Below are 23,775 nucleotides of genomic sequence, written 5' to 3' on the forward strand. Positions count from 1 at the left end.
TGAAGAGGCGCAATCCACGCCGAACAAACACTCCCGAGTCTAAATTACCACGGGACCGTGCTTCGCGAATATAGAAGATTTACACTCTTTTAAAAAAATAAAAAAATAAAAAAAAATAAAAAAAAATTGAACTAAACCTGAAATAATCTGCTACACCGAAAGAAAGGTTTGTTTGCCTCCACACAATATTGGTTTGTATGTGGCGAAATAAATATATTTTGCTAATTCAAACAAATATTTTGTAGTAGGAAAGATTCTGTTGACCCAACCAAAATGATTTTGTCAACTCAAATGTATATTTGGTTAGGTGTAACAAATCATTTTTGTTACTTACCGAGTTTGTTTAAACTAAAAAAAATTTTTTCCCCACCAAGTAAATATTTGTTTCGCCATGTATAAACAAATATTTGTTTGATTCAAACAAACCTTTTTCTCTGTGTACCTGAGGTGAAGATTGACAGCATTCGTGAATGGTCTTACATTCATTAAAATATATTCCTTTTTTAAAATTTCCTGTGATAAAATTTGATAGCATTAAAATTAAATCACTAGTTTTGAATGACAATCAAGGTTCTGTCTCACATGCAGAGTTGGTTATTCCATTATTGTGTCTTTACTGTTAACTTAAGGATTTTCCTGTTATATTTATTCGTAGATATATCTATATTTTGCAACTGTTTGTTGTTGGATCACATATTTTTATCACCAAAAAATTTATACTGATAGTTATTTCCTGGCAGTAGACGGTCACACAGGTGTTCATAATTATATCACATGGTAAATAGCCTTCGAGAAAATTTTAGACGAAACATAAAATGAAGAGGGCTATCGTGATTCGCTTACAGTAAAAAGCGCTCACATAATAGTAATAGCAGGAAAATGGATTGTTAGACCGTGTCTTAAGTGCTGTGCGAAGCTGTGCTCACGAGCAGCGGTTTATAGCCTAACTTTCACTCCATTACTTCATATCTTTGAGATAATCACGCCATTTTATGAGTATCCCTCGTAATTTTATTTCCATTAGCTAAATTTTTCTTAGAGTGCATGTCCAGATTTACATACAGCTAGCTGTCATTCAAGGGGGTTATTTTTACGATTTTTGTAACATTTTATCTTTGTTATTACAAACTAAACATTTAGAAAAACTAAGAATATAATACAAAAAATATCGGAAATGGCTAGGAATTTTTAACTTCTAAGATAATATAAATTTTTAAAAGCGCGTGAAAAAAAAGCGTAATTGTAATCCACCAAATCTGTGTGATGGTTGGTTATCTGTATGAAATTAGTAGAGACATGCAAAATTCGCGGATTCATTGACCTCTAGGATAGACTCCACAGTCCTTTAAATACTCGCGGAAATGACACCTGTTCATTGGCTACTGACGCGTGAGACGTCTCAACTAGGCTGTCCGTATTTCGGCACTTTCTTGGTTTAGTGTTTCCCATTGGCTCACAGTTCCCCGGATAAAATGTGGGCCAATCGCAGAAGCGGTACGAAGGTATAGTTGTTTTGATGCTAGCCTATCGCGAAATGAATCCGCGAATTTTGCATGTCTCTAGAAATTAGTTAACTGCATGCTTATCTTTAATTATTCATTGCGGTGATAAACTTTCCTTGTTATGTTTATAGTTTAGAGAGAGAGCTTTGGCTTTTTTCGGAGTCATACGTCCCATTAAGAATAAGGTAATAGTAATTACAAACTTATTTGCTCAGCTGAAACCATAATTTTTTTCTGACTAAATTTTCATATCTTACAATGTCCACACTGTACAGTGTTTGGCGAGGATACAAAACAATTTGCTTATATGTACCACACAAACAACGTCTCATATAACTCAAATCAGTTAGTAAATAACAAATAAGTAAGTATTATCTGCTTACTGAAGGTAGAGATTAGGTTGGGTTATGGCTCAAGGCTTCCACCAATAGAGAAACGCGGCACAATATAGAATTTATATAACGACAACACCTTGAATTCTGAACCCTACTGACATAGCTTCATTACGTCAAAATTTAATTACTACCTCCAGTAATAAAAAATGGCGTTATGGTTTCTTTTAAGCCTGTCTTGTTTGTTTTCAGACTTAATTTCTTTAAAAGCGTATTATTTAAAAAAAATCTCAGCTAGTTTTTTCTGTAATTTTACCTAAAATAATGTTTTCAGTTTCGATTTTCTACGCCATGAAAATATACTTGAGTTGTGTATGTATAAAATACTTCACCAACTTGCCTTTCAAACAAGATACAATTTTACTGCATGTTTAGCCTAAACCCAATTACGTATTGTCTTTTCATAATATTATTAGTAGGTACGGGAAAATTTTACTTTCTGATATTGGCCTACTTCTATACCTAAGCTTTTTCCACATTTGCAATTTTTTTATTGACTCTGATTGGCAAAAACATCTTGTTCCGCACTAGACTTCACATAGACAATGCCCAGAGACCCGTAAAAAGTCCGTGAATTCGTTTGGCGTCAGGATAACATTCAAAGTCTTACGTTTGCTGTACCAACGTTTGCTTTTACATCTGCCGATTTCTTAGTGTGAATTTTTTTTTGTTCTTGTTTGGTAATACCTGATTCGCTTACTTTTCTCCTAGCGGGGCATTGTTGGCTCACGGTCGTAAATGGGGTGTGTCCAAACAACTACGGTCCAATCATGAATACATAGGGGCAGGTGTTTTTCGCGAATAAATCTGATCGCTCGTTAGACTGCAAAAAGTTATGTTCGCGTTAGCGATTGTTTCCTTGCAATTGGCTGCCTTCTGCGAGAGAAGCCATCGCCCTGTTTGGCCGGGCCAGTCAGAACGTGTTGGCTTCCGCAATGAACGACTGTGATTTGTGTACCGACAGTAAACATGCAACGGAAAGAAACACAACCAATCACGGAACACAGACGATGCTACAGTGTTTTAACACAAAGCTGGTCTATAAATCTTTTCGCGAAAACTACATGGCCCTATAGAATACAGTGTAAGAGTATGAAGGTTTGCATTCTAGCTTGCAAACAACTGCGTCAACGAAATTTACGTACCTGTATGCATAGGTATATATAGGCCTGGACCGACTTAGTGATTTTAAAATTAATGGTTAACTCCACGCTCCTTTGGGCCACAGATTCCTCGGCTCAATCCCTCTTGCGAAACCTACCGATTTGCTTCTCTGGTCGAGGACGTAGAGCTACGTTTACTCAACCCTCCAGACTAGAATCAGTCCTATGTACGAATTTTATTAATCCATAGGGGCAGGCATTTTTCGCGGAAAAAAATCTGAACACCTATTAGACTGCAACACGGCATACCCGCAACAGCTGTTTCTTCGCTGTGATTGGCGGCCGTATATACGAGAGAAGTCATTGCCTTATTTGGCCGAGCCGCTCAGGACGCGTTTGCTTCCGCACTGAGTTACTCGACATGCTGGTCCCTGAAAGAATCTCGCCCAATCACGAAACACAGACGATGCTACAGAGTTTTAACTCTCAGCTAGTCTCGGAAGCTTTTCGCGAAATATGCATACATCTATTAACCCACTTTAGTGTGCTCATTGGCCGATACCACGTTCAGAGGCATACCATCCTTCGAATTGTACTCCACATGATTGTGCCAACACAACTTCTCTAGGTTATTACCGAGAACTTTGTGATACGATAAATTTCAATCAACTTGTCTTCTATTCTGCTTCTGCAAATTGGCCCACATCAGATTGGGACGAGGAATCTGATCCAATGGAAAAAACTAAAAAAAAAAAAAATAGTATGAAATCACGGGCAGTAAAGTTGAAACATCTCTGAAATGAGCAGGAGGTCTATGGCGTCTGTCCTAATTTATAGTTTAAAGACCCTCGAATTTTTCCCAGTTTCTATTTCTGTACCTCAGAACCACCCGAACCTAAGTCACAATTGGGCAAATTTACGGGAGAGTAAATAAAACCTCAGTATTTCAACGATACTGTGTTTTCCATCAACCTCCATATGCGTGTAGCCAGCAAGATGAAACTTACCACTAATTTCTTCCAAACGAGGACTTTCTCAAACAACCAAAAGTACATAACATCGCATCTGGACTTACCCATTTTCTGGCTTAACTAAATCTTAGAACTAGGTTTATTGGATACAGGTCATCTAGGAGGTGTATGGGGAACAGTTTTACATTTAAAAGAGGGTTCTTTGTAGATCTAATTATTTGGATTTTCGTATAAACTACTTACGTCGGATTCAAACTTCTGAGTTTTGTGTCCTGTTATGAACAAGCTAATTACGCATGGCTCGCGGAACGAATAATATTGTTTTTGTTTTAGTTTCTATAAGTTTTTGAACGTCTGTTCACACTTCAACATGATTTTGTGAGTTAGAGTACAAAGTTAATAAACGCCATAATTTTATGAAGATTCTTGTGAATTCAAAATAAAAAATTTTAACTGCGAAAAAGCAGTAATTCCTGCGAGAAGCAGTGTCGCAGTTCGTATGGTGGTTGGAATAAGGGGCAAAAGGCTGAGAACATAAATTGAGACTTTCAGAAATTCCCTCAAGGTATTGGCCATTGGTAATGCCAAGGGCAATTTAATGCCAAATCCGCACACCCATTACGTTAAGCCCCTAGCGTCGAGGAAGCTCAGAGTGTAGAAATGCTCGGACATGACTCTGAATCCGTTCGCGAATGCAGAAGTAGGAAAAATATGGCTCCATGCAACATGTTCAGATAAGCAATGTTCGCATCGCTGTTTGCTCAGGAAACGGAGCTAAACAAATATATGATAGCTCATTAGACTGCAATAAGGTATGTCTATGCTTGCAATTATTCGCTTTTAAATGACTGCCGTCTGCAAGAGAAAACATTGCCCTGTTTGGCCGGGCCATTCAGGACGCGTTTGCTGCCGCACTGGATGGCTGTGATTGGTGCGCTGACAGTAGACATGCACCTGAAATAACCCCAGCCAATCACGAAACACGAACAGTGCTACAAAGTTTTAACACACATCTCGTCTTGTGGCGAAAAATATCTCGAGACCAGGAGTGCGTTTGAACACTGTTGGATCGTTTGTGTTTCGCCACTGATTGATCTAGGTTTAGAGGAGCGCCCCTTCTTAATCTGCGATCCCTCGCGCGATGTGGCTGTTCGCATTTTCATTGGGACTGAAAGTAACTGTTTCATCTTCTCGTCTCCGTTCTCAGAAATACTGCGCGAAACTCCACACGTACGTAGTTGTTTACGGACTCCCAAAGAGCTGAGTAGGGGCGTACTTAATATATATGTATTTTAATTTGTCGCCTATTTTATTAAGTATTTATTATCTTTACACGAACGTTAATTTTGTTAAAACCGTATACAATTTTGGGACCACCTTTATGCACCCCTAGAGCAAATGCGATCAAGATGCATATGCTCTGGAGCGTTTTGTCGACTGCGACCTATGTGCCAGCAGTTATTTGTTGTTGTTGTTGTTGTTGTTGTTGTTGTTGTTGTTGTTAAGTGCTTCACTGAGGGAAGAAGCGCCGTCTCACAGACCTCTGATCAGTCCCGAACATAACTGAAGTGCAACTACGTGGTCGGATTAAAAAAGCACTATATTGCAAGAGTTCATACATTGTCACGTTTCTAGATTATTTTGAATGTCAGTGACCTAACATAACCAACCTCTCATATTAGTTACGATCAATTATTAGACGTGCGGTAACCTAACCCTCTCCCCACCTCCTCCCTCCCCGAAGAAATAACAATTTTCTTGCTATAATTTTAATAGTAAAACAAATTTATTACGTATTATTTATTTTATTTACCTAACACAGCCAAACCTTTGTTGAGTGTAACATCTTAGCTCTTGGTAAATGGCGTTTGGTAGGAGTAATTTCTTGGATGTAACGGAAGTCGAATGTAACGGAAATATGTAACCACATTGCTGCCATCTGTGGCGGATGGCGCGAACCAAAGCTCACAAAGCGAGAGGTAAACTTCATAGCATTTACTTTTAAATGCATTTTAACAAGATAGACAGTATTTTATAAATTCATTGTCGAAAATCTGTTCCAAAGCCGGAATTCAGTATTTATTCAAGTCTTTTTCGCATCTTATCAAAGCCGTTTCATTGCATAGGTTAACATTCCGCTCTGCCAACCGAATAATTCGATGGTCGTCGTTAACTTTTCCGGCAGCGAATTCTAGCGATAGGTGTGGAAACCAAGAAATTTGCGTTTATATTTATCACGCTCGGTATTATTTTAAAGAAACCTTCTTTTAATTTCCTGTCCGAGTTTCGTATTAGAAGTGCATTTGCTCGTTGCCGAGGTTAGATGTTACGCATATCTAGCGAGTACTGAAAAACTTGCTTACATATGTCTACGACCAACTATAGTTGCAATTGACTCACCCTTTCCAGATAGAAAAAAAAAGATAGTTCTGGAGAATGTCGTTCATACAGTGACGTAGCTAAGGTGACTGGCGCCACTGGCCAGAATTGAAAATGGCGCCCCCTCTTGGATTAAAAGAGGGAGGGGGGGGGGGGTTCAGTAACGGGAAACCGTCGCGGCGGCGACCCCTCCTGCTCCGGCGCCCCTGGCAGGGGCCATCCCTGCCACCCGCCTGCTACGCCACTGCGTTCATACATGACACCTAACCTAACTTTGAGTTTTACGAAAAATAATCCGCGGACATGAAATATTCGGGTAGCTCGAGGTGGGAAGCCTACAACTCACGCAGTTTCGGTTCCCTGCAAGAATTTCCGAAGATTTCCGAAGTTTTGCGTTTTGGTATTAACGCCACTTCAGCCGCTAAATCAGAAGTTTCCAATAAAAACAAGCATGTTATGACTGACCCAACCTAAACTAACCCTTCGATTTTTTTAATTTCAATTTTTGAGAGAAATCCGAAGTTGCACGAACGTGGTAGGGAACCGAAGCTACGCGAGTTGTATGCTTCCCAGCTCGAGGTCTGGAAAAGGGAAGGCTGACCAGGCGGGGGCCGCGTGTTGCAGACCCGTCGGGGACGACGGGCTCCAAGAAGCCCGCCAAGTCGAAGCGGGTCCGCACCATCTTCACGCCCGAGCAGCTGGAGCGGCTGGAGGCGGAGTTCGAGCGCCAGCAGTACATGGTGGGGCCGGAGCGCCTGTACCTGGCGCACGCCCTGCAGCTCACCGAGGCGCAGGTGAGCGCGCGCGGCCGGTACCTGCCGTACTGTCGCCGCCAGACGTCCTGCCCCCCACTTCCCCTGCCCAGCAGCTCACCGAGGCGCAGGTGAGCGCGCGCGGCCGGTACCTGCCGTACTGTCACCGCCAGACGTCCTGCCCCCCACTTCCCCTGCCCAGCAGCTCACCGAGGCGCAGGTGAGCGCGCGCGGCCGGTACCTGCCGTACTGTCGCCGCCAGACGTCCTGCCCCCACTTCCCCTGCCCTGCAGCTCACCGAGGCGCAGGTGAGCGCGCGCGGCCGGTACCTGCCGTACTGTCACCGCCAGACGTCCTGCCCCCCACTTCCCCTGCCCTGCAGCTCACCGAGGCGCAGGTGAGCGCGCGCGGCCGGTACCTGCCGTACTGTCGCCGCCAGACGTCCTGCCCCCCACTTCCCCTGCCCTGCAGCTCACCGAGGCGCAGGTGAGCGCGCGCGGCCGGTACCTGCCGTACTGTCGCCGCCAGACGTCCTGCCCCCCACTTCCCCTGCCCAGCAGCTCACCGAGGCGCAGGTGAGCGCGCGCGGCCGGTACCTGCCGTACTGTCACCGCCAGACGTCCTGCCCCCCACTTCCCCTGCCCCGCAGCTCACCGAGGCGCAGGGGAGCGCGCGTGGCCGGTACCAGCCGTACTGTCGCCGCCAGACGTCCTGCCCCCCACTTCCCCTGCCCTGCAGCTCACCGAGGCGCAGGTGAGCGCGCGCGGCCGGTACCTGCCGTACTGTCGCCGCCAGACGTCCTGCCCCCACTTCCCCTGCCCTGCAGCTCACCGAGGCGCAGGTGAGCGCGCGCGGCCGGTACCTGCCGTACTGTCACCGCCAGACGTCCTGCCCCCCACTTCCCCTGCCCCGCAGCTCACCGAGGCGCAGGGGAGCGCGCGTGGCCGGTACCAGCCGTACTGTCGCCGCCAGACGTCCTGCCTCCCACTTCCCCTGCCCTGCAGCTCACCGAGGCGCAGGTGAGCGCGCGCGGCCGGTACCTGCCGTACTGTCGCCGCCAGACGTCCTGCCCCCCACTTCCCCTGCCCTGCAGCTCACCGAGGCGCAGGTGAGCGCGCGCGGCCGGTACCTGCCGTACTGTCGCCGCCAGACGTCCTGCCCCCCACTTCCCCTGCCCTGCAGCTCACCGAGGCGCAGGTGAGCGCGCGCGGCCGGTACCTGCCGTACTGTCGCCGCCAGACGTCCTGCCCCCCACTTCCCCTGTCCTGCAGCTCACCGAGGCGCAGGTGAGCGCGCGCGGCCGGTACCTGCCGTACTGTCGCCGCCAGACGTCCTGCCCCCCACTTCCCCTGCCCTGCAGCTCACCGAGGCGCAGGTGAGCGCGCGCGGCCGGTACCTGCCGTACTGTCGCCGCCAGACGTCCTGCCCCCACTTCCCCCCCAGATACCCTCCTCAAGGAACCAACCTCGCCCCTACACAGCAGGCGTGTGCCTGCGCCAGCCATGGAAGCCATTCGGGACGCTTCCGCTTCCGCACTGGTTGGCTGTGCAGACAGTAGACACGCACCTGAAATTAACCCAGCCAATCACGGAACACGTACAACTCTACAAAGTTTTTGACACACGTCTGGTCTGGAAATGCATTGCCCTAGCGAAAATATCTCGAGGCCATCAGGTGTGCGTTGTCTGTGTTTCATTTAAGTTTATTCCAGGTATAAATTTAGTGTCGGCACACCAATCACAGCCATCCAGTGCGGGAGCAAACATTTCTTCATTAGCCTGCTCGAATAGGGCAATGCTTTCTCTCTCTCTCTTTCTCTCTCTCTTTCTCTCTCTTTCTCTCTCTCTTTCTCTCTCTCTCTCTCTCTTTTTCTCTCTCTCTCTCTCTCTCCCAAAAGACCGCCAATAACAAGGAAACTATCACTAGCGCGGGCATACTTTATTGCAGGCTAGTGAGCTTGAGATTTTTCCGCGAAATTATCTGAAGCTAACAACGCCATTAGGATAACAATGTTCTGCAAACATTCGGCTGCTAACTTAAACTTATTTTTGGCAACTTAATTAAAAGTTTCTATTATCGGCGTAGTCACTGCTCAATTTTTTTTTATTATGTAGGCTATACGATTTACAACTAAACCGCCCTGAACGATAGTTAATCTACATTATTGAGAAAGTTATTCTATGAAACGAAGAGATTTTTTTTTAAACGGCACGAAGTATTTAACATGGTTTTACTCCCTCTACTTCTCTTCGAATCCCTTTCTAGGGATTGTCTTCCTGACCATCTCGGCTTGTGGCAACGACGGTAGCTCTGTGTCAACTGAAGCCTGTGGCTGGACACCTCTTCTTGTAGCGCCATCAACACGTACCTACAGAGAGAGGCAGGAACTGGGTTCTCGTTGGACTACAACCTAAAGGTCAATAATCCAATAACAGCATTACAGAATGGTCCAATCGCATTCGATTCGGTATGAAGTTGAAATGTGTAGACAGCCAATGGATGGAGACGTGAACACTGATTTATTTGTGTACAAATGTATGGAGTTTTTTTTCCGATGTCAAAAAGTAATACGAATTTGGTAGAATTCTAGTTAGTGAATAAAGCTTAGTTAATAGACGCAGGGTGGTCACAGAAAGAACGAATTATATAAAACAAAATTATTCGTTCACCGAAAAATTCTCGCACTAGGTCAATCTTCACCCTGTCAGTGTGCGTAATAGTTCCATCCTTTTACAGCAATTTTCATGGAAATACGTCATTGCTGTATTACACTGGATGTCATATGAAACAAAAAAAAATTACAATCTAGCGATGAACATACAAACATCAGAAAAGCAAGCCAAAATCAGATGGTGTCAAATCTTTACTTTTTCTCCTTGTTTTTATGTATTCATCTTTGTGGTCCATTCTTGAGGTTTTCCTATGACATCCAGTGAAATCCATCCATAAACTTGTTTCAAATCAATATTTCCCATTGTAAGAATCATTCAAACAAGTCTCATCCTGTTGGAACCATACCTCCTGATTATATTTGACCGCTGGGCGTAAAATATTTTTCCAAGCTTTGTCTTTTACAGGACTCCGTTCTTTCTGGCTGTTTCCCTGAAGATTTCCGTCTATTCCAGTTCTTTCAAACCTGAATATTTCGTTACGAATTGTGTTATCGCTATGAGATAATCTGGTATTAAAATGTTGCCTGTATTTCCTCTGATTTTCATAAGTGATCTTTTACTGGGATAGAAAAATCCAACGTTACTGGACACTATACATAGTCATTTTAATTGCCAAAAAATTCTATAAATTGTAAAAAATAATTGTAAATGAATAAGTAATGACTTTTTTTTTAACCCTTTGGCTTTTAGTGGTCACCCAAGATCTTTTACCATCAAAAGCTCGCTTGGAATATTTACCTATTGGTTCGTGAAATTGTTTGACAAGCCCCGATGGACAAGTAAACATACCTATTGACCATCACCAGTAGAGACACGAGGATTTCCCGGATTCACCTGGCAGCAAAGTAGACTTGAAGCACTTAAATGATTGGAGCACAGACGTCTTGACACCCTAGACGACCCTGGGCCAATGACAAACAAGGATAAGTGTTTACCCAACCGTGATCCACGCATTACTTAGAAACACACAACTTAGAACAATCATAATTTAGAATTCTCGAACAAACCACATAACTTAGAACTGTCATAAGTTAGACGATCATAAACACACAACGCCGAACCACACAACTTAGAATCGACATAACGTAGAAACCCACAACTTAGAACAGCATTAACTTAGAAAATTCTATTTTGAGTGTTTCGAAGTTATATATTTCTAAGTTGTGTGTTTATAAGATATGACAGCAACCCTGTGCAACCCAGTCCAGGGTATGGAAACCCTTTGATCTTGGTATTAGCCAACATGTTTCATCGTGCACAGCCTGACAACGGCTGTAATCGTGAGGAGTGGTCAGGCAACACAGCTGCGGTGTCGTGTGCGCAGGTGAAGGTGTGGTTCCAGAACCGCCGCATCAAGTGGCGCAAGCAGCACCTGGAGATGCAGCAGCAGCGGCTCGCGGCGCTCAAACACCAGCAGCTGCAGCTGCACGGGCGGCAGCTGGACGCGGACGACAGCGAGCCGGACAGCAACAGCGGCGACGAGGCCTCGTACCCGGCGCCTCCACCAAACGCCGCGCCCGCGGACTCATAGGGGGACCAGCGCGCCGGGACCACGTCCGTCCGTCAGCTCGCCGCGTCACGTCGGCTAGGCGCCCAAGCGTGGAGCCTGCACTGTGCCAACAGCGATTGTGTTGGACCACGGAAGTTATAGTTACACTTACTGTGGTCAAGCACCATTTCCGCCACGTTTCGGACGTGAAAAACACGGCGATGTCGAGGTATAAGAAGACAACTACGTCAGAGCATGCCGTCTCCCGAAAACTCCTAACTCGTTACTTTTACCTTTCCATTTCAATAGTGCGAACTGTCGAGTAGGCTTAACTTTTTTTCTTGTAAATATAGATCAGTTTGACGTCTACGTAAGCTTATGCACTTATGGTCATCTTACTCAATTTTTTTCTCGATCTTGTAATTATTTACGTATTTTCCGAGTAACCATTTCGCACGATTTTTTATTTACAAAATCAAAATTTTATGTGTTGTATCTACATCTTTTTTATATATTTATGGATGCAGCTAACAGTTGAACAAACTTCAAAACCTTCTAAAGTAACAATGACAGGCAAAACCTTTTAAATCTTTTGACGGTCACGAGTTCATCCGTCGACCCATCGGAAGTTAAAACATGGTTGGCTTTTGACGCAGGGATGAATGGATGGATGGAACATTTTTAGGCCATCTGATTGGCTACAGGTCACGCTGTTGACGGACGGATGACGGACGGGCGGAGGCGACACGCTTGTGTGATCCCAGCTTTACGCCCTTGCCAATGGAACTGTCATGCACATGTGGCATGGCGGACGCCGTCTGGCTCGATTTGACGGTCGTGAGATCCCTCAGAGCTCTGCATTTGCGAGTCACAGCGCTGTTCGATGTTTCATATTTCGATTGATAAAGCTATAAAATATTATTTAAAAACATAATTTTGGACTTACGTACGCCATTGCTAGTTTGAACTGCATGTCTCACAGAAATCCCCGAAGAATGGACAAAGAAAAATGAACACACAAAGGTACAGAAAACAAGCGCCAAAATCAACCGATGTAAAATATAAAGACAGCACAGAGAATTCCATTGAAGGATTGTCAGAACAACATCACACTACAAACGAACACAGATGGCTGACGCGACGATGAAGCAGTTACAACAAAAACAGCAAATACAAACAACTACTTTGGACAACACGGCGACAGACAAGAGTAACCCAACGATGACACCAAACTGCGATAATCCATGTTTCTCTACATACCTAGGCCTATATGACCCACAATGCAAACTAGCATAGGCTTATTTCCAAAATTATGATTTAAACCGATATTCCCCATTGAAAGCATCATCCAAAGAACGCTATAAAATATGTTGTATGTCAAATTACTGTTTTATATTTAGTAGTTTGAATTTTTAAAAACGCGTGTATTTGGCAGTTCCGTTTGCTGTAAAACACGCGTGGCGTTGCTTGCAGCAGCTGACTGTGACAGTTCTGACGAGCGTGTTGGGGTCCCGCGCAGGAGACGATATCCATCACTACTCGTAACGGCTCCGTCTGCAATTCAAACTTTGACGTTCCGAAAGACGTGCGGCGGCGTGGTTGCGTGCTCCGGTTGGATGTGATGACTTGTTGAGTTGTGGAGATACGTCGAAAAGGAAATGTACAGACGAGATACAGCTTTATTTGGTGAGCCCACCACCTCGTGCTACGGACACTGTGAAGTGACTAGCGAATTTCAAATTGTTACAAGCTATTATTACAACCCAAGAGAAAAAATAATAATACGATTGGTGAATAGTGTTTTCACCATAACTTGTACATCTGGTAGTACAAAATGATAGGACATAATGTACAAAATTACTGAATTTTGAAAGTTTCAAACTTAAAATGATGTTGTTTTGCATGTCACATCCTGTGCTGAAAAGTCGTTGGACGGCGCATCGGCCTAAATGTACACACATTGTAAAAATCATTTTATTTATAGCACAGAAAAAATATTCTTGAAAACAATTGTGTTAATATTTAATAAATATAGCTTTGAAGCAACGATAATATTTCAGAAACATACCATTACTAAAAATACTTATGTATAGTTTTTTATGTTATGTGTTACAAGTAACCGTTCTTTATGTTTACACTTCAGTATTTTAATGATACTGCAAGCTTTTTTTTTACAGCCAGTAGATATTTAAAAAAAAAAATTATCTGCAACAACGAATCCTTTGAGTGGTTAATATTAAAAAATAAATTTTTTTGCCGAAAATATTTCCTGACTATAGATATTAGTTTCATAAATTTGTGGAATTTCTGTGTTTCGTGGTTGGCTGGGTTCGTTTCAAGTTACATGTCTACTGTCAGCACACGAATCACAGCCAGCCAGTGCGGAAACAAACGCGTCCTATCACAAGAAAATCATCGCTAGCTCGGACATACCATTTTGCTGTCTAATTAGCGATCACGTTTTTTCCAGAAACATATATGCCCCTAGTTACCGTGCACTCTCAAAGCTGGCTTTCGATAGTGGTACTAATGACAGATTGAATTTTGAGTAAAATATTTTTTTTATGTGGGATAAACAAAAAAAATTGAATAAATTCAATTAAATGCGAATAAAACTAGTTAAGTATCAGTTAAAATCTGCGGAGAAAAACAAATTTAACTTAAATTAATTAAGATAACTACAATGTCAATTTGGAAAATGTGTCTTAGTGTCTTTTTTTTATGTGTTATAATTAGTAACGAAAAAATGTGTCGTTTCCAATATTTGTGTCTCTGAATGTCGACCATGCCAATGGTGACTCATTATAAGGTATGTGAACTGACTAAGGTGACAAAGACCTTTAACGTAGTGAACATGTCCTTCCGATAGATCTGCTGAAAATTATGTCGTCATTAGACATGTTTGTAACAACTCGGCGTGTCTGTTCTAAGAAACCTGCTCGCCATCTAGCTTAACGACTTAAAAAAGAGCGACTAAAATTTAAAAATAAATTCATTTTATCACATTTCAAAATAGCTTCTGCACATTCACTTTCTAGATGTTTTTGTTTTCGGTTTGGTATGAAGACAAGAGACTTCAGTAATAATGAAATATATTCACTTCAAAATCAAACGAGTTTAATATTTACGAGACTAGAATTTGCTTCTTTTTAATTATTTTTTTATGGAGAGAAACCTGCCAGATTCACATTATTTGGGTACAGACTATAATGTGAGTCATTATACGCTTGACTGGCATTTTTAACGGTTCGTGGGTAGTTTCCTACGCCTCGGACAAGATACCAATACAATAAGAAATAACATTTATTAATGCAATAAAACCACACATAGGTACCTTGACAGAAGGTAAAATGAGACAACAGCCATTGAAAAAATAAAGATATTGACTAGTTTGTGTACAAGTGAATATAAAGCCAATTTCTTTGGTCCCTGGTCATAGACATTGTTTCATGAATTCGCGCTCCCGTGTACATGTGTTTTATAAACACATTTATTCTCTTAATTTTACATTTGATTCTTCTGAATGGTAAGCCTAGAAAACGACCGTTTAATAAAAATAAAAAATAAAATAAAAAATTTGAATTTCAACGTTTATAGGTCTCATGAACACAAAAATTTAACCATGCCATAAACAAAGCCAAAACTAAAAAAATTTTGTCCACCGTTCGGTGAACAGTTGAATTAACTGGCCAATATTTTACATTGAAGGACTTTTTTTTTTTTTTTTTTTCATTTGACCAAGTGATTGGAGGAAAGCATGTAAGAGGCTGTAACTGGGTTTACTGACTCGGGCTCGATCCCTAAGGCTTGTAAAAAAAACTAAAAGGCAGTCAGGTTATGCCCATACCTCCTGGAATAAACGACGAAACAAAACTAGGTGAAAATAACTAGAGCGATACTCTGAAGGTAAAGTACAATGGCGTGAAAATAAGTGCAATGTTGTGAAAATAGTCATGTGTTTACGAACTGTTGAACACATGATGAACAAAAACTGTTACTCTCGTTTGTCTGTGATGTTAAAAAAAATTATACTTGACAAGTGGCGAGTGTAACCTGTAAATACAAAACACTAAGTGAAATTTTCTTCAAAAGTGTGTAGTGCAAACAATTTGAAAAAAATGTTTAAAACAGAATGGAAAAAAAATTCAAGTGAGATTGTAATCCTGTTTTCTTTCTTTTTCCGAAGTCAAATGTGAAATTATTTTAACTAACTTGTCCAGTGAAGTTTGTAATAAAAATCTATTATGTTCAAAGAAGTTGTTATATTTAAATTGCTCCAGGCCTACTGAGTGAAGCTAACACTGTGTCATATTGATATTTCGTGGCGACTTTCAAAAGTTGCGCTTCTTTGAGTCAACAGTCACCATACATAATCATGAATATTTATACTTAAATCTTCAATAATGTACATTACTTTATGTTTTAATCTTTAAGGATATGACATTGTTCATGAATAAATTTTTTCGTCTTTTAGTATACAGAAACTGTAGCTTATAATGTTTTTCTATAAAATACCCACAACACTCTTATAATATACAATACTCGCATGGCACTTCACCTAATACTTCACAATAACAGTATACATACTTATGTTTATTCACTAATCTGGTTTAATAAAGATCATAATATAGTCTGTTTTAAAAAAAGAAATGAATTGTGTCTAAAGTATTTTAAAAGCTACAGTGCTTGGGAACAAGACCAATCTACAGAAGTGATTAAATATCTTTATAATTTCGCTAAAATTGCGTGTTAAATTTGGGCAACATTAATAAAGAAAATGTGAGAACAATTCAAAGTAAGCCTGCATGTTCTGTATTATTACAAATTATTAATTATTTTAAACTTTTTTCACACGATATAATATTTATCGAATTCAGTTAATTGAATTCAACCTACTGTGACTTTAAATGCTATTTAAAGAATGGATTTAATAAAGTGTACTTAAATTGATTTAGTAAAATAGGTTTTATTGGCCTAAATAAATATTATTTTTCCCAGATAAATTTGTTTATGTATGGTTTATTTTTATTTTTAAGGATCACCATACATTAAAACAGTTTTTGAACTATGTATATAAAATTAATTTTTAAATATTTTAGTCGGCTATTTTCTTTATTTTATTTCTTCTTAAAACCCTTCCACAATATAACTTATATCGTTTCCATGATAAGTCAATTTCAGCCGAAACACTAATGCTATTAAAAAACAAATTCCGAAACATCCCCTTCAAGAAAATTTATAAAATTTACGAAAAGAAATTTTTTTTACGTAATCGGAGCATTCATCTCCATGAAAAACATGACCGCGGTCTTGACTTTGCCTTAAGTGACGTCATGCACAATTAAAGGAATATAACTAAACAAAAGTTGAATGTGATTTTAATCCAGATTTTATCGTATGTAATGGCCATAACAGTGTTAAAGTTTCTGTTGGACAGCCCTGTTGCTCTTTCGCTGTATTATTCACATTATTTGTTACTATCTAACGTATAAGTCACCATTGCACACTGAAAGCTAAAAGACATTCTATAGAATTAATATGTAGTAACTGAAAAAAAAATCGTGGGTTCAACGACCTCTAAGATGGATTTCTCAGTCTTCTGCCACACTCGGTCAAATGTCATCTGTGGACTGGTGACGTGTGAGACGTCTCCATTAGGTGGTCTGCGATTCGTCACTTCTCTGGTAGAGAGTTTCTCATTGGCCCAGAGTCCTCCTCGCAAGCTGTGAGCCAATTTCACTTTGGTATAAGTATTTTCAGTTTTAGCCTATTAATAAAATAATCCGCTGAGTTTTCCTACGCGACAGGTTCTTCTTTTAAGGGCCCTGTTGTTATCGAGGCAAGCTGCTTGCAAGCACAGCAGGGACTCGCGCATGGCGGTTCCCGCGTTACTGCACAGGCGAACGTCCAAACGGTTAATCACACGTGAAGTTAAAAAAAAATTCCCGAATTAATACGAAGGCGAGTATCCAGGCTTGTACGAAAACAATTTTTGGATCGAGGGCATCCCGTTGTTAGAGACGAAGGAAGGTGGCGAGATGCTAGTGGATAGTGACCCGGAAATGACCTTCAGGCTAGACTTAAGAGGGTGCGATGGGAACTGAAAGGTGCCATCACGATTTTGTTTATTGTTTAGTTGTAAAAAATTTAGCTTTGTTAGATCGTAGTAGATGCACAATTGAGAGAAAGGCCTTAAGTTGATAGTGACCGACTGTTATAGTTTGCTCTTGTTGAGTCGTTGACGTTTATTATTGAATACATTTACGGGAATGACTACAAATGTAGATATATTAATACTGTCGATAGGTGTACACTATTTGAAAATGTCTTTATGCGAGTTATCTGCCTTAGTAAAGGATAATTTCTATTATTTAATGTTTAAAACTTGTTATTGCTTAAAAACTCTGTTTAGTTCCCGTCTCTCTCCTACCCGGGAACACGTTGCTTGCCTTGCGCTTAGAGGTGACACCGCGCTAGAAGCATCAACGAGCGTCGCCCTTATTATCCTCACTTACTAACAGCAGTAGGCTACACTACATAACTTTATTTGTTACATCATTGGTCGCTGAACTCGAGAGAAAAAAATTCTCGTCTTGATTGGCAATGGGTTGTCGTTGGTTTGTTATCGTGTTCACTTCCGTTGGACCGTGAGCCGTCCTATCCAACGATTCGATCAAACTGGCGGGGATGCAGTCTCGAGCTGATGTGCCACCTGGCGAATCACGGTGTCGCTGTTACACGCTCCCTGCCTAGCATAGGGTCTCTTTCACACGAGGCGGTTTGGTCGCCTCAACTAAGTTGCCTGGTGACTATCAGCTATGGTTGACGACGCGGTGTTAACTCTTTTTGAGCTGGTTTCACACCAGGCAACTTGTGGAATCAACTTCCCATCCCAACAGGAGGTCAGTACGATGTTAGCACCAGAAGCGCAGGAGCACTTCTTGTACTTGCTCTCCTGCAAGAAGAGAAGCAGAAAAACCCAGTAGAAGAAAAGTGTGGGTTCATCCGTTGTTACAAAACTGTTTTCCTCACACCAAATAGCCCTTGTCGCGGGACTATTACGAATTTCTTCCACGTGGAAACAGACAGGAGGAACGCCCTCGGTGGACTCGACTAGGCGACTGGTGTGAAGGACGAATGCAGAGTAGTGTCTTGTGTTGAGTCTACTGGTGGGCACAGGTGCCTATTAGCCGCCCGCCAGAGCGGACTAGTTGCCTGGGAGTGAAGGGGGCACCCGCTCAACTAGTGGGATCAACTAGTCGCCTCGTCTGCAGGGGCCTGCAAGGAAGCAGCGGCGGGGAGGCGACCAGCAGGAGAGACTGAGAGTCGCCGAGCTCGGCGGACCACGGAGGCCTCCCTCCCCCCCCCCTCTCCGCTCCTGCACGGGCTCTATGGACGCCCGCGCGTCAAACTCTGCCCCCGTGCAGCCGGCCCGCCGGGCGGTGTGAAAGGACCAAGTTTCCCCCGGTGCAAACTTCCTCGGTGTTGCCGGAAATTAATGCCGCGGAGTGGCGTGGGGAGGGGGGTTCAAACTCTGGACATAATTAAACGGCGGTAGCACTTTACAAGCGGAGCAGAACCCCAAGTTGCTTCCATCACGGAGATAATTCTGCCAGACGCCAAGCATTAATTAACTTGATCAGAAAACCTGGAATAGCCTAATTAATAACGTTGGTTGTGGGATCCCCGCGTGGTTGTTGGTAAGTTTTCAATCCTCGAATAAATAACGATCATCAAATCACCTCATATTTTACACAATTTATGTTTGATCTAGTACATTTCTGTCTGCTCTGACAAATTTACAATAATCTAGTATTTTATCTTCTATTTAAGATAAACACCGAAATGGTCTTCATTACGCATGGGCTTTTCATGAATTTTACTAAGGACGAGACATTTAAGGACTAATTCTAAAAGAAGTGTAATCCTCTACACAGTAAAAATACGTACGTTTTACAAAATAATTATTTCATTAACTAATAGCCAAAAGGTTTACTTTACAAGTAAAACATTGTACTTTCTAAAACAAATTTCTGTGGAACCTGAAAATTGTGTGTTTTGCAACCCCATGTTCGTCACAAACATGGAGACTACAGTTCTAACTTGTTCAAATAACGCATCACAGTTTTATGCGGGATGTTTCGAGATTCTTTGTACACACGTTAGGGGTTACAGAACGTAACCATACAAGCATGAGTACTTTGTATGCTCGGAACTCACCCGATGGAGCGCAAGAGTGAGTCTATCCAGCAAACACTAAAAAGGAGCAGCTCACGGCAACCATCGCCATTTGCTCCGCGATATGGATGCTAACGCGAAACAAAAGAACGCCGACATGCATCACTTGCTTGGGCTTGCGGACGTGGATGTGTCGCGGGCGTTTTACCGACGACAGACCGTCCACGGCTTATGGGGCGCGCTGTTGCCAGATCTCTTACACGTTACGAACAACTTAGCGGGCTGTACTCCTTTGGAATTATAACTGCACGAGAAGCATTTTAAGAATACATTTTAATAATTTATAACATTTTAGGCATACCTATACCTACTACACATAACGCTCATAAACCTGTAATAAATCGCCTATTTTTTTTTTTTTAATTTAATACAAGTAACAATTTACACACATTCATTGATACTAATTCATATATATTGTAATGTTCACTTGATGAAAAAATAAACAATATGCAGTTACTTCATTTTAGAATAGGCCTACTTGTTATATTTGGCTACAGCGCGCGCAGAAACAAAGATGGCTCTCATGGCAGTCACGCATGTTAGTCAGATAGAGAACGCGCCCATTTACTTCCACACTGCAACCTAACAGTGGGACGCTGTACACACCATTATCTCTACGATAAGGGGCTGGTTTGGGAATTGCAGACGGAATGTCGGCCGTGCGAAGAGTGCGTCCTGTCATTCCGTCTCTTCTGTGTCATTTCTCATCATTTCATAACTCAGCACGCACCACTCGCTAGTGATTCACCATTGCCATGATTTGTACGAAGTTACAATACAGTTCTTGTAGTATTACAAACTATTTCTTGGCAACTGGTTTCGGAAGGAATCTTTTGTAAAATCACAGAAATTCGTTTTCCGTGTACACAACGCGGCCTAAGTCCTCTGACTGTACTCGGGGTAGCTTGTGACAGTCCGTACTGGTAGGTACAACATTCACTATCTACGTTCACGCAGTCGATGACAGCTTAAGTTTCCGAAATACACGTGGAGAACTTAGTCCATGCTGTGGGCATACGCTTTAGCGTTATAGCTAGGGGCATGCAGATTTCGCGAAAAGATTTTGAGACTCGATGAAAGTAAAAACACTGTAGCACCGTCTGTGTTTCGTGATTGGGTGAGTTTCTCCCAGGTACACGTCGATTGTAACAACACCAATCACAGTGATTCAGTGCGGAAGTAAACGCGTCCTGAGTGGCTCGGTCAAACAAGGCAACGACTTCTCTCACAGACGGCCGCCAATCACAAGTAAGAAACCACAGGTGAGGGTATCCTACCTTGTTGCAGTCTAAAAAGTGTTCAGATTTATTCGCGAAAAACGCCTGCCCCTAGTTATATCCATTCTGGTTAGCAATTTATAAGAAAGAAACCGTAGCTGAAAGGGCTTTGTATGTGTTTAAGTTGTATAAATCTCTCTTGTGAGACAGCGTAAATTACGTTGTTATAGGCTGATGATGTTATACATAGATATGTAGGCCTATGAAACTAGCAGTTACGCATACGAAAAATTTTTATTTTTAAATACGCCTCTCTGCACTGCTTCCACATAACTAAGCACTTATTTCTGCTATAAATATAATATCATAGTGTCTGTGGTGAAGAAAAACAGTATTTTCCTGTTCTGTACGCAATATAAATTTAAAAAAAAAAATCTACGTGAATGGAGAAGAAGAATTTCACATCAATAAGGTAATTTGTGTACATAAGTATGTATTCATAATTTTAGTTAAGTAATTTAAACTCACTTAAAAGTGTTTGCCCACAATTAGACCATAATAAATTATTTCAAAAACCGGATTAAAACATACTTTTAAGAAAAATATAATTATGTTGTTTTAATAATAATAATACAAAGTTCCAGATTGATGCACATAAAATATTTAATAAATATATTTTTAATGGCCAACTACTTTTAATTTTTTTACTTTCTTAAATAGGTATTCTTTTAAACCTGGTGCATTTTCATTTTATGTTTAACAACCAGTAACACTTGTTTGTAGTAAAAGTCATTAAAAAAATTCTCACATTTACCGAATACCGTTTGCTCATGGAAAAATTAAAACACATTTGAAGAAATTAAATAGAAATTTTGAAATTCACTTTTTATGATTTAGGTAATCACATAATTAATATTTATCATTCAATTTGATTTGCCCTTATTAACTATTTTGAATTCCACATATATTTTTTTATTTATCAATTACATAATCACATAATAATAATTTTTATTTCAAGAAGATTACTTTCATCAGTTAATAGGCTATCTCTAGGACAGAAGAATGATTGTGTTGAGATGTGCTATTTCACATAAGTAGAGACCTGAAAAATTCGCGGATTCATTTCGTGATAGACTAGAATCAAAATACGTTTGCCTTTTTACTGCATCAGTGATTGGGCCACAGTTTATCTGAATGACACTCGGCCAATGAAAAACTTTCAACAAAAGAAGTATCGAATCACGAGCGTCCCAGTTAACATGTGTCGCGAGTCAGTGGCCAATGAGCAAAAAGAATTTTCCCGCGTGCATAGAGGATCATGGAGTCTATCCTACAGGTCATTGAAATCGCGAATTTTTCCGGTCTCTACACATAAGCTTTTGAACCCCTGACAAACGTCACGAATATCGAGAGATGTGTCAGTTTTCAATAAAATACCTATGGTATTTAGTAATTTATAAGACTTTTCTCATTAAACTTAATTAATTGATATTGTTTTATAATTACTAACATGGAAATTAATCTATAAATTACATAACCAATAATTCATTAACAAAAAATTTATCGTAAAAAATCTCGTAGAAAATTGTTTAAAATATTTTTTTCTATCGGCAGTACAATTTTTTTTAATTAAAATAATCCACATTATTTTGTTTAACTTCAATATGTAAAAACTTCTTCATCACATCATTCATTTATTTGTCTTGAAGTAATTTTTTAATATTTTCTAATTTTCAGTATAATAAATAGCACTTTAATAAATAAAACCTAATGTTTAATATTTCTTATCTTATAATAAAATTTTATACGTGAAAGGCGTTTGTACACCAAACCTGTTCGTACACCGAACATGTAGCTATAACTTGTTTGCGCTTAAGTAAGCATTTCCAGGTGCTCTGTTTAAGATCTACTTTCCTTCCGACACAAGTCTGAATAACAGTGAACCCTAGATTTAAGTAACGGTAGGCAGTGAAATCCACACCTGTTACTTTTTCACCGATATAAAGATTTCACAATTATTCCTGCGACCAGTTTCTATAGGTAGCAGTGAAATTCGATGAAATCTGATACCTACAGTGATACCAACAAAAAGAGAAAAAATTCACCGTTAACCGAATGAAAGCCTAGAAAAATATTATGGAATAATGAAAATAAATCGAGACCAACTAAAATGTGGAGACCAAACGGTAAAGAACAACCCAATCCGTGAAGAAGAAAAACTGATTTAAATAATTGCAAATATTTGATCAGCGCCATCAAAGGCGAGTTCAACAATTCTATAAGTTGAAACCAAGGACATAAAAACTTAGTAAATTAATTTTTAATGTGTTAAAAAATCATTATTCTAAGACCATTTATATGGGCTACTGTAAGAAAATATACATAATACTCGTACATAACATTTATATACAATTTGAGCTACAATTGCTTAATCTTAACAATGTCATTTTACTTTAATTTAAATAAAATTGTAAGATAAAACATCAAAATCTTTGGTCTTATTCAAGTTCTCATCTATGTTGTACACTATCACGTGCTCGTTATATTATTGAGCTAAAAGAAAAAAAATGACATAAATATGGAATCAATATTATTACATCTATAACACAAAAAAAATTAATTTGAAGTGTTTTTTCAACTTAAACTGAAATAAACTCAAAACAAAATCAAAGGTTTCTGTGAAAAACACACTGCATGTGTCTAATGTCACCGATCACCGGGAGGCAGTAGCAGTTGTATGGTCTAGTCGGCAGTTACTTCTCCTAGCCCCTTCACTTCACCATTCATCGGTGCAAGGAAGCAGTTACGAGCACTAACAGATAGTGATTTCACCGTTCACTGTTTTTCACCGTTAAATTTCACCGGTTCATATAGTTCACTGGAACCGAATTCACTGATACTCAAAAGTAACATTCATGTTACCGAGGTTTAATGTAACACCTAAAATTTTGAAGAAACACACTGTAATACCTACTCAAATTGAAAAATATAATTTAAAATTATTAATTCCAATTCGCATTGGGGAATTTAAAATTCTTACTTCCACACAAATCAGCAAAT

The 23,775-nt window shown here is 40.6% G+C and overlaps 1 protein-coding gene across 1 annotated transcript in view; it reads left to right on the plus strand.

The window, feature by feature from the left end:
* The window catches only part of LOC134530032 (arginine-glutamic acid dipeptide repeats protein-like), a 49,976-nt gene extending 38,674 nt beyond the window's left edge, over nt 1-11,302 (plus strand). Inside the window, exons 4-10 of the mRNA XM_063364560.1 lie at nt 6,972-7,141; nt 7,302-7,407; nt 7,497-7,674; nt 7,717-7,940; nt 8,054-8,207; nt 8,250-8,385; nt 11,096-11,302. Of these exons, the coding sequence (XP_063220630.1) occupies nt 6,972-7,141; nt 7,302-7,407; nt 7,497-7,674; nt 7,717-7,940; nt 8,054-8,207; nt 8,250-8,385; nt 11,096-11,302 (1,175 nt within the window). The remainder of the gene's footprint in view (nt 1-6,971; nt 7,142-7,301; nt 7,408-7,496; nt 7,675-7,716; nt 7,941-8,053; nt 8,208-8,249; nt 8,386-11,095) is intronic.
* Nucleotides 11,303-23,775: the final 12,473 nt, after the last annotated feature.

This window comes from Bacillus rossius, chromosome 3, assembly GCF_032445375.1.
Source record: "Bacillus rossius redtenbacheri isolate Brsri chromosome 3, Brsri_v3, whole genome shotgun sequence".
NCBI lineage: Eukaryota > Metazoa > Arthropoda > Insecta > Phasmatodea > Bacillidae > Bacillus > Bacillus rossius.